General features: G+C 32.5%; 1 protein-coding gene across 2 annotated transcripts in view; it reads left to right on the top strand.

Annotated features, from left to right (window-relative positions):
- KLHL1 (kelch like family member 1) overlaps positions 1-4,576 on the top strand; it is a 373,250-nt gene extending 368,674 nt beyond the window's left edge. For both annotated transcript variants that reach the window (XM_063103154.1, XM_063103155.1), the window contains one exon: positions 4,517-4,576. In XM_063103154.1, the coding sequence (XP_062959224.1) occupies positions 4,517-4,576 (60 nt within the window). The remainder of the gene's footprint in view (positions 1-4,516) is intronic.
- The last annotated feature ends 8,020 nt before the right edge of the window (positions 4,577-12,596 follow it).

Raw genomic sequence — 12,596 nt, forward strand, 5'->3', positions numbered from 1 at the left:
CCTTAATCCGTATAGTTACTATGGCCTTACTTAAAATGGAGGGAATAGATAAATTCTCAGAGTCGTGACCTTACAATCAGTATCTCTTTACTTTCTTTCTTTTCCAAATCTCTCTTATAATTTCTCTCTTTTATTAGAAATCTGAAAGTAAGATACTCTTCAAGTAAATAAATAGTTTCCATCAATGAGTTCAGTGATGTTCCAAAGCCTTCTTTAGCTGAAGCAGGAAAATAGCCACATCTCCTTATATGCCTCAGCAGAATAAAAACCCACATCTCCTCATATGCCTGAAGAACTTGAACACAAAATGAAGTAAATTTACTTTAAAGATACTTACTTTTACGTATACCTAACCCTCGTTTGTGCATTTTGATGGTAGGGGTTCAGCAACAGTATTTTTATGGGCTGACTTTGAATTACAAAACCAAATTCCTTATGGCCACACTAAGGTAGCTGCATTGTTAATCTCCCTCTCCCCTAAAGGAAGACTCTCAAATTCAATAAAAATAGATAATATTTGGCTAAAAAAGAAAAAGAAGGAGCAGTAGAGGGAAGAGGGGAAATATTGTAAGCCTCATAATTTTCCACCTTTTTCTTTAATAGTGAGAGAAGCATTTCTTATCCAAAGCACAGCAATTATAAAAGAAGTCAGTAGTGATTGCTTTTTGCATTATTTTCCTAAAATTTTAGAGAATATATTTTGACTTCTTGCCTTTCTGAATCCCTAGTGTTTCCAAAGAGAACACTGCACAAATTAATGACTGTTGATTTGCTAAAGAAATGTACAAGTTCAATGTCATGTATTTTAAATGTGCCACTTATACAAATGAACATTAAATAAAGGAAGGCAGTTTATGGGTATATAAATGATGTAATATAATGTCTTCATTACATATTTATTATTAAAAATCCATTATGCTTATAATTCCTCTAAAATTGAAATCGCAATAATGTAGGCAGTAATAACATCTAAAAGCCTCCTAAAGACCATTTTCCCTCATCTGTATTTTATTATACTCTTTTGGATCATATTGTATCTTACAAACAACAAAGCAGTATCTAAAATGTTTATAACAACTTGATTTTAGTACAACAAACATTAATTTTAAAACTCTTAAATTACGTTATTTTACTTTCACATCTTTTTATTATGTATTTTTTTAAGACTCTCAAGGGACTATGAACAGACCCACACAAAATCCATTTGAAAACTTTCAGGATTTCAGCCTACTAAAAATGTTTTCCATATTTGCTAGATTATTCCTATCACTTTCACTCCACTTACTCCATAAGTGGATAAAATCAACTGGTTATTCCGTATATTTCTGGCACCCAAAAGAGGCTGATTGTTAAAATAAATAAGCAAACTATATTAAAATATTTAAGAATAAGCAGAGTTGAAAAACTCCAAGTTAGCTTGACTTGGAAATGGTGGAAATAGAATAGGGAGCAATTGCCAGATTTGTGCCTGAGTTTGTTTTAAAAGGACACTTGTGCACGTGCATGTGTGTGCATGTGTGTTTTAAATAAATTTTAACATTGATCTTATTCCTTGTATTTGATTTGAAAAAATAACATGTGTGCTTCAAAACTTAGAAGAAATTTATCAATTTCCCCTAGTCTGGGTAAAATTACCCTTCCACGTGTACTGTCACAGTGCTATCATGCTGAATCCATCTTCAGGCTGTAAAGATTACAGGCAATGCGTCACTTTATTGTCCTGTCTCCAAAGACTAGCATAGTCGCTGGCATGTTGTAGAGATAAGTGAATGTGTCTCAAATAAAATGAGATCTGTTGTTCCAACTAAGTTTACTCTATTGTGAATGGGTTTAGTTTATATGCACACAATAGATATACAATGTAGAAAATTGAGAATGAGTTCTAGGGGAGCCTGATGAAATGTCTACATCCTCAGTTGCTTTTGTCTAATTGGCTCTGTGGCCAACCTTTTTAGGTTATCATACTACTCAAGCTGAAAGGTATAACCCCTGGAGAAAGAGCAAGCACAGATTTTTAAAATGTATTAAATAAAGCTGGACGGAGGGATATAAAAGAAAATATATCTTAAATGTTTAAAATGTATTTATGTAGAAAATGCTAAATGCTTAAAATAGCATGATGAAGTCTTTGGTAAAGGAAATACATAGCACTGTGATAAAACCTAAGCATACTGAGGAGAGAAATCTTCCTTCAGAAAATGATATGTAGAATAGGCCTGGCAAATGAGTAATAATAAACCAGATGAAAATATGGGAGTTCTGTGGCTTAAGGAACCACATTTATAAGAGCTGAAACACGGGCCGAGCCCGTGGCGCACTTGGTAGAGTGCTGCGCTGGGAGCGCGGCGACGCTCCCGCCGCGGGTTCGGATCCTATATAGGACTGACCGGTGCACTCACTGCCTGAGTGCCGGTCACGAGAAAAAAAAAAAGAGCTGAAACACAGGGCACTTTTTATTAAGCGAGAAATAAAGTTGTGAGCAATGGGTTTGAAGAGATAAACAGGATCTATATTACACAGGCCCAGAAACCATGTTAAGGATTCTTGAGCTGAACTCTGAAGAAGAGTCAAAGAGAGATTTTAAGCAGGTAAAGGAAAGAATCAGAATTGTATTTTTAAATGATTGCACTTGATAGGATGTGAAAAACGATTAGGAGAAAGCAAGATTGCAGTGAGATAAACCATTAGGAGGATATTTTACTAATTCACTCAAAGTAAGTTGTAACCTGAACTAAGTGGAAGACAGAAGGAATAGACAGAATTAAACTTGTTGGAGAGATATTTAGAGAGCTTGATGATTACTCAGATGGAGGACTGAGTGAGACAAAATGAAGGGTCATTGGCAGGCTCTAGGGTTCTGTCTTGAACAACTGGGTAGAGAGCGGTATCCTTCACTGACATGGAAAACAGAAGGAATAGTACACATTTTGAAAAATAGAAGGGATTCATTTTAACATGCACACATATACAAACTTGTATAGAGATGTAGATGTAGATGTGGATATAATATAGATATAAAGTGAAGCTACTCATTCTATATGAAATCTGTGCACAGTGCTTCTACTGAGATGAATGAACATCAGAGGGCCTTTGGAAAACTTTTCAAAAATGCAATTATTCAATACTCATCCCATTCCAACTGAATGGTAGGGCTTGTGCACATATGCTTTGCAAAACTTAGTTGACCCCGATGAGAAACAACATTTGAAAATCATTAGATAATAAAAGAGAAACAATGGAAAGTGCATGCTTTCTGAAGTCAGATAAACTTCAGTTTGTATACATTAATGTTGTGGAATTTACATACAAAAATTGTCTCTTGATATTCCATTAGTCACCTGTAATGTGGTGATAACAATACATGATGTAATTATAAAGATGACTATGATGACCTATAAAGTTACTCTTAACACGAAAGAAGCTGTTGATATATTCACATGTCCCTTTCCTCTTCTTGTTTTAGGCAATAATTCCATGATGAAGACAAGAGATGTTACATTAAATTAACATTTACAAATAATGTACTAAATAAAATAGATAAAAAATAAATATCATATGGGATTTTTTTTAACCTTCAGTAGGATGATGGGTAATAATAAATACATTTTAAGAACTGGTAGATAAAGGAGGTAATTTTCATACTTAGAACATTTCTTTTCTTAATCATTAAAATAATGTATATGATCTGAGGTTATTTTGTATTTAGCTATTTTTTTGTCTTAAATTTTATTCACTTTCTTTTCAGTTTGAGATAATATTCTATAATTTCTACCCTGATATTCATAGAAAACTGCAATAAAAATCATTGATATCAAGAAGTTCAAGTTATTACAATGTTGGCTTACCTCCAAAGAATAAATTTTCATTACAAACTCTACAAAAATTATTGTTTTTAATATATTTCTAGCCATATTTATAGTCAGTATTATTTAAATAAATCTCAGTTCTCATTTTGATGATTGTCATAAGGTGGAAACTTTTTAAATAAGTCCTAAAGCAATTGTAATTATGACCTATTTATGACAAAATATTGAAGTTACTTCATTGTATGTCTGTCTAGAGTGGGTGAATAACACATCTAATTCAATAGAATATCTGAGGAAATAACCTCAAAATAATTGCAGTAAGCGTAATAGCTTTTTCATCTAAAATGTACTCCAAGCTGTACATGTAAAATATCACAAATGTGTCCATGCAAGCTCCAGAATAAATCTTTGCTGGAAAGTTTTCTATAGCAGGTTTATTTCACTACGAATCATTAAATATTCTGTTACTTTAATTAAAAATTTCATAAATTATTGCAGGTTTTAAAATTTTCGATATACCAATCATTGCTTTTTCTAAATAGCATTTTCAGTGTTTCCATTTTTATTGTACTACTTGTGGCTAAAATAGGAAAATATAAGCACATTTATTTATGATTTTCATGTCTATGAGCCTTTTAAATATATTATAATTTTCATCTTTTTCTATGATGGTAAAATTTGTCTTAAGTTGTGTTCATCTTTTTCAACAGATGGCATCCTTGAATATTGGGAGAGCAGGTGCCTGTGTGGTAGTCATCAAGCAACCTTGACTTATTTTTATTTTGTCTGGAGGGAATTTATTTGCTGGAGTGGTTATTTTCATATCATATGGCCAGAATGAGAACTTACTGAGATGAAACTCTTCAAGAACAAGGATTTCTGTAAATTTACCTACTGGTGTCAAAAGAAGTAGAAGATTTAATAGAATTATAGAAAACAAGAAAACATCAACCTCATGCAAGAACAGTGTCTGGCCATATGTTAGTTAGTTCAGGAATGGTTATTGGTAATTTGTTTTGTATTGTAGTGTACAATAACTAGAGTTACCAAAGGCTTGTTTTTCATGAGCAGTTGAAAGGAGAGATCAATATTTGTGACATGGATAATTTCATGATTGCAACTCATTTGATTAATTTATAATCTGTGGCAATAGCTAAGATTGCCAAAAGTAGAAGGCATAATATTATCAACTGACAGAATCTGAATGGCTTACTGTTTTCTTAATCAGATGTGATCATGCCAGGAAGCAGAATGTTTTATTAAAACAAACTTGAGTCTTCCTCATTTTCCTAAGCTATAAGAACAATTAGAGAAACAGATTCACACTTGTCTCTTGCATTCAGAAAACAAACTGTCCTGCTGATCAATGCTGCATATCTCATCAGAGACAATGGTTGAATTTTATTGCAACCATATTAGCAATTGGAAACTGGCAAACACGAAGAATTGTTTTCATTAAGCTTGCCATGTTGCTTTACTTTTTGAACACACTGAGCCAAAGAATCAGTACAATTATGGGCTTTTGCCTTATATTGAGTTCAGTGTAAGCATGGAAGCTAGTTATTCTGAATGTTATGTATATCCACTGCATGTTGAAGTCCTTTACAATTTTCTTCTTAAGAAAACTTAGAATTTTAAAAGGAAAATGTATGATCCATTAAGTTGGATTGTTAATGATTAATGCTAGAAGGAAGGCAGACTTTCAACTTCCCATTCCCCATGTTTTAAACTTGTTACATTGATATGTACATTATTTTAAGCAAATTGTTTAAAGCATAAAGTGGAAACATTATACAATGTCTTAGATCCATGTAAATTTTAAATACAATTAATAAATGATACAAAATTTGCTTTTATCAGTGTACTTTTCTTTAATAAATTTTAATTCAGATCTAAGTTAAAAATTGACAAGGTATACTGCAAAAAGAGGCACTTTTTATGGCCTGACTTTTCAAAATTAAAGAAGTATATGTCGCCATCAAAGAATAAGTTCATTTTCTTCCAAATGTGATGCCATGCAGATACCAAATGCAATTTTAATTATTTTTTTCTCCTATAACTCACTTGAGACAGCATTAGTTCTTAGAAAACATATATCACATAACAAGAGTGCTGAGAATTGTGCAGAAGCTAGAAAAGGTAAGAAAATTCCTCCTTCTGAGCCAATAAAAACCATGGAATTAATGTTTAATGTTGGGTGGTAAGAAAATGTTAGCAATATAGCCACCAAGAAAAATATTAATAAAGAGTTTGTCTCAAGGAAATATTGAGAAATCTGAAGTTTCTCAATATGAACGTGTGATCATACTTATTAGTCACAGTTTATTTCAGAGAAATGATGCCATTGTGGCTATAAAATGCTAAAGAAGTGTCAATGATTATTTTTAAATTGTAGTTAAAAATATGTAACAGAAAGCTTACCATCTTAACTATTTCCAGGTGTATGGTCCAGGAGTGTTAAGTGTATTCACATTGTTTTGCAATCAATTTTCAGAACTTTTTTCAACTTGCAGAGTGGAAAATCTATACTTCCTAAACAATAGCTCCCCAATTTCCATTCCTCTCTGTCCCTGGCAGCCAACATTCTTTCTGTTTCTATGAATTTGACTACTGTCAATACCCAATATAACTAGAATTATATAGCATTTGTCTTTTTGTGCCTGGCATATTACACTTAGCATAATGCCCCAAAGTTCGTCTTTGTTGTAGCATGTGACAGAATGTCTTTCTTTCTTAAGGCTGAATAATATCCCATTGTATGTATATACCATATTTTGTTTATACTTTTATCTGTTCATAGACACTGCATTGCTTCCACCTCTTGGCTTTTATAAATAGTGATGTTATGAATATTGGTGTTCAAATATCTCTTCAAGATCCTGCTTTCAATTCTTTTGGATATTTATGTGTATATACCCAGAAATAAAATTGCTGGATCATATAGTAATTCTAATTTTACTTTTTTGAGGAACTTCCACACTATTCTCCACAGTGGCTGCACGATTATATATTCCCACAAACTGACAGCCAAGAATACTTGCATATGCCCAGAAAGTTATCTTTCAGAAATGAAGGAGAAATAGTGTATTTTCTAAACACAAAAATTGCAGGAGTTCACTGCAACACAATTAGCCTTACAAGAAATCCTCAAGGAGGTTCTGCATCTGGAATCCAAAAATCAATAATCACTACCATGAATACACAAGAAAGCACAAATGCCACTGGTAGAATAAAAATGCAAATGAGGAAGAGAAAGAAGCTGTATCTTACCACTTCAAAAAAACAACAAACACTGAAGACAAACAATAAATGGGAAAGAAAGGAACAAAGGATATTTAAATCAACATATGAAAAGTAATTAAATGTCAGGAGTAAGACAATATCTTTCAATAACAACCCTAAATATAAATGGATTAAATTCCCCAACAAAAGAAACAAACTGACTAATTGGATTAAAAAGCTAGACTCAACTATGTGCTGTCTACAAGAGACTCACCTCACCTGAAAAGACACACACAGACTAATAGTAAAGGAATGGAAAAAGGTATTCCATGGAAATGGAACCCCCACCCCACCCCCCCCAAAAAGGAAAAGAAAATAGTAAAAGAAGAGTCTTGAAAAAAGTTCCAGAGATTTTCATCATTGCTAACATGCTAGCATCTAAATTCATCAGAACAGCAGTCAAAGATTAATCTACAAAACAAGCAAGACTACCTATTCTTACATCAGATAAAATAAATATTAAACCAAAAACCATAAAAAGTGACAAAGAAGGCCTTTATATAATGATAAGGAAATCTATTCAACAAGAAGACATAACATTCATTAATACATATGCACCCAACATCAGAGCACCCAGATATATAAAGAAATACTATTAGACCTAAAGAAAGAGATAGATCCCAATACTATAATAGTTGGAGACCCAAACACCCCTCTCTCAGCATTAGACAAGTAATCTAGGCAACAAATCGGCAGAGAAACATAGGATTCAAACTATGCTGTAGACTAATTGGACTTGGCGGATATCTATAGAACATTTCATCCAACAACTACAGGATATGCATTCTTCTCATCAGCACATGGAACATTCTCCAGGATAGTCTACACGTTAGGTCACAAATCAAGATAGGACAAATTTTAAAAAATTGAAATCATTTCAATTATCTTTTCAGACCACAACAGATTAAAACTAGATGTCAATAACAGGTGAAAATCTGGAAATTATAACACACGTGGAAATTAAAAAACATGCTCCTGAACAACCTATGGGTCCAAGAGGAAATTAAACAAAATATCAAAAACTGTCTTCAAACTAATGAAAATAAAGACACATAATACCAAAACCTGGGGGACACTGCAGAAGCAGAGCAAAGAGGGAAGTTTATTGCAGTAAATGCTTACATAAAAAGAATGGAAAGATCTCAAATAAACAATGTAATGCTAAACTAGAAAATACTTTTCAAAGAACTAGAAAAATAGGAACAATCTAATCACTAAATTAGTAGATAGAAAGTAATAATTAACATCAGAGCAGAACTAAATGAAAGAGAGGCCCCCAAAAGATACCAAAGATCAATGAAACAAAAAGTTAATTTATTGAGAAGATAACAAGAGACAAACCATTAGCTAGGCTAACTAAAATAAGAAGAGAGAAGACCCAAATCACAAAAACCAGAAATGAAAGAGGAGACATTACAACCAATACCACAGATATATAAATAATCATTAGAGACTATGATAAACAATTAAAACAACTATATACCAACAAATTTGAAAAACTGGAGGAAATGGATAAATTTCTGGATATGTACAAACCACCAAGACTGAACCAAGAAGAACTAGAAAACCTGAACAGACCAACAGCAAGCAATGAGATTGAAGCAGTAATCAGTCATCTCCCATCAAAGAAAAACCCAGGACTGGATGGCTTTACTGAATTCAACCAAACCTTAAAGAGAAATTAATACCAATTTTCTTCAAACTATTCCAAAAAATGAAAACTGAAGGCATTCTCCCAAACTCATTCTATGAGGCCAGAATCACTCTGATACCAAAACCAGACAAAGATACAACAATAAAAGTAAATTACAAGCAAATATCTTTGATGAACATAGACACAAAAATCCTCAACAAAATACTAGCAATCAGAATACAATAACACATCAAAAAAAATTATACACCATTATCAAGTGGGATTCTTCCCAGGGATGCAAGGATGGTTCAATATATGCCAGTCAGTAAATTTGATATACCACATCAACAAAATCAAGAACAAAAACCATATGATTATCTCAGTAGATGCTGAAAAAGCATTTGACAAAATTCAACATCCCTTCATGATAAAGACTCTCAGCAAATTAGGTATAGAAGGAAAGTATTTCAACACAATAAAAGCCATATATGACAAAACCCACAGCCAATGTCATCCTGAATGGGGAACACTTTTTTTTTCTTAAGAAGAGGAACAAGACAAGGATGCCCACTCTCACTACTCCTATTTGACATAGTACTGGAAATACTAGCCAGAGCAATCAGGCAAGAGAAAGAAAAAAAGGGCATCCAGATTGGAAAAGACAAAGTCAAAGTCCCTGTTTGCAGATGATATGATCTCTTAGATCTCATAAACAATTTCAGTCATGTTGCAGGATACAAAACATCATGCAAAAATTAGTATTTTTTTACTCCAATAAGGAACTAGCAGAAAAAGAAATCAAGAAAGCATGCCCATTTACAGCAGTCACCAAAAAAACAAACAAACAACCTTGTAATCAATTTAACCAAGGAGGTAAAAAGTTTCTACAATGAGAACTTCAAATCACTGCTGAAAGCAATTAAAGAGCCTACAAATAGATGGAAAGACATTCCATGCTTTTGAATTGGAAGAATTAACATTCTGAAAAAGTCCATGCTACCCAAAGCGATCTACAGATTCAATGCAATCCACATCAAAATACCAATGACATTCTTCACAGAAATCGAAAAAAAAAAAATCCTAATATTCATATGGAATAACAAAGACCCAGAATAGCCAAAGTACTCCTGAGCCACAAAATTTGTTACATTCAACCATGTTCTATATATAGATCATATTGGTCTACTACTGCTTATATTGCTTGAAATAACTCTGTGTACCAAATTTGCTATATGAGGGTGATGAAGAACATTTTGGACAGTGAACTTAGAGCCTATATGAAGCATTGTTCCAGGGCAAAATAAACTAAATTAAAATTTAACTTTCACCTATCAACATTCTTAATAAAGTAATTGTAATTTTTTGTCAAACTAATATGATATATTAGCTTTGAAATTCACTATTTTTTTCTTTCTGGTAAATTTAGAAGAATTTCATCAAAATTAGGATAATAATACAGTTAATAATGACACTTTTCCTACTCTGTCATGTATTGTTTATTTACTATTTTTATTGAGGAATGTGCATTCTGTGTAATCAAATACTGTAGTTAACTGAGAATTATTGCATATGCTAAATAAATTAACATCTTGTAAAGAACTAAAGCAAAATAAAATGCATTTTAAATATTAATGCCATATTAAGAGTACTTTCCCTAATTTTTGGTTATTCAAAATGCTAGTATCTACAATGCTTTGTACACAGTTCAAATATTTTTCATTGATTCATGACACTAAAAACATCCATTTCTATTTTACAGCACTGTGGATGTAGAATGTGAAAGCTATTCTCTGTTAACTCCAAGACAAAAAGTTATATGTGCAAACTTGTTTTTCCCCCCAGGGAATCTCCACCTGGTGTGTGCATCTGTGTTTTTCATGAGAAGATATAGAAAAAAAATCTAGCTCTACACAATTCTGACAATGGTATTCTAAATAAAAAGGTATTTATTTAATTTATAAACACATAAAAAAATTTCTCAGTCTGGCTGGTTAGCTCAGTTGGATAGAGCACAATGTTACAACACCAAGGTCAAGGTTTCAAATCCCCATATAGGCCAGCTACCAAAAAAAAAAAAAAATCTCAAATGAACACTATATATGAAGGTACTTCAAAAATTCATGGAAAAATAAAATTAAAATACTTTTTCAAATACTTAGAAATCATGCTTCTTCCTCTCTTCCATAGAATTCAAAGAATTACCTATTGTGTTTGATGCAGAAGATAGTTTCATTATCATGAAGTGGTTAATGACAGATAAAGATACCATCTACAAGGACAATTGATTATCTTTAAAAGACAATTTATGGTAGACTTCATTATTTATATTGGCTAAATATTATTTCTCCACAAACATTTAATTTTTTCAGGCACTATATATATATACTTTTAATGAGATTATTCTGGAAACCAAATTGAGAATTTGGCATACAAGGCTAAGCATGACTTGAGCACTGCTTCTAAGTGTCAAATGTTGTGGCCTTAAATGCCAGTTCAATGGGCACAGTATATGGAATAGTTTTACTTTTACTGAGTCACTGTTATATTTTTATGGTCCTTGTAAATTGTGCAAAAAGTCATATTTAATTTTTACTTCGACCAATAGAAAAGTTCTCACCAAAGTCCTTTATCACTGTTATGGAACAAATGCCTGTGTGCTTCCAGATTCATATGTTGAAGCCCTAACTGCCAGTGTGGCTGCATTTGAAGAAAGGCCCTCTAAGGAAAGAAACACTATAAAATGAAGTTATAATGGAGGGGCCTTGATCCCGTAGGATGAGTATCCTTGCAAGAAAAGACATCAGAGAGCTCTTTTCCTTTCTCTCTCTTCCCTTGCATGAGCTCAGAAGAAAGGCCATGTGAGGACAAAGTGGCCATCTACAAACCAGGAAGAGAGCTCTTGCCAGAAACCCAGCCCTGCAGGACCTTGATCTGGGACTTCCAGCCTCCAGAATTGAGAGAAATAAATTTCTGTTGTTTGAGCAACCCAGCCTGTGGTATTTTTTTATGGCAGCTCTAGCGGACTAATACAATTACCAAATCTTCAGAACCTCATCATATCTATTGTACATGCTAATTAAAACTCCATTTTGTCTTTCTGATTGCCCTGTTTTTTCATCTGCACTTATTTTTTAAAATATGAAGAGAATAAAAATTGTGATTTAAGGTCAATAGAATACTTTCCTAGTGAAAAACACTCTTAAATTGTATCAGAAAGCCATGTGGAAACATACCAGTATATAGTTTCCAAGAAAAACATCAAAAGTAAAACAAACAAACAAAAATGGTATCAAACAAAATCATACCATAAAGAAATGTGGTCATAATATTAATAACAGAACACAAAAAACATTACAAAACAGAAAAAAAGAGAGCCCATTACCATGAGATGACTATTGCAAATTTTTGTTTTGTTGACAAGTTCATCTTCTCATTTTGTTCCTGTAAGATTCTTGTCTGGTGTTTTATCTGCCTTCTATGTATGTGTGTCCCCATTACACAAAATAATATCCTGAGAAAACTGTGTGGACTAAATGGCTGAGTGTATATGTCTTTGACAAAATAGATTTAAAAAATCCCCAAAAGTGTAAAATCTCAAAAGACAATTGATTTTAAGAGTATTTCAACTTTGTAGCTTATAAAATAGAAAAAAAAAATTGTCCTGAGCTTTTATAGTACATTTAAGCAATAAAATCAAAAGTAAATAATAAAGAATAGACAGACACACACACACACAAACAAAACCTGTGAGTGGTACATGCAAAATTCATGAGCAATTAACATATAATAATTATATGTAAAACATCAATGAAAACAAAATGCATATATCTAATATATTGTCAAAGAGATATTGCAAATAAGGGGAGAAAAGTGAG

This window comes from Cynocephalus volans, chromosome 7 (genome assembly GCF_027409185.1).
Source record: "Cynocephalus volans isolate mCynVol1 chromosome 7, mCynVol1.pri, whole genome shotgun sequence".
Lineage (NCBI taxonomy): Eukaryota > Metazoa > Chordata > Mammalia > Dermoptera > Cynocephalidae > Cynocephalus > Cynocephalus volans.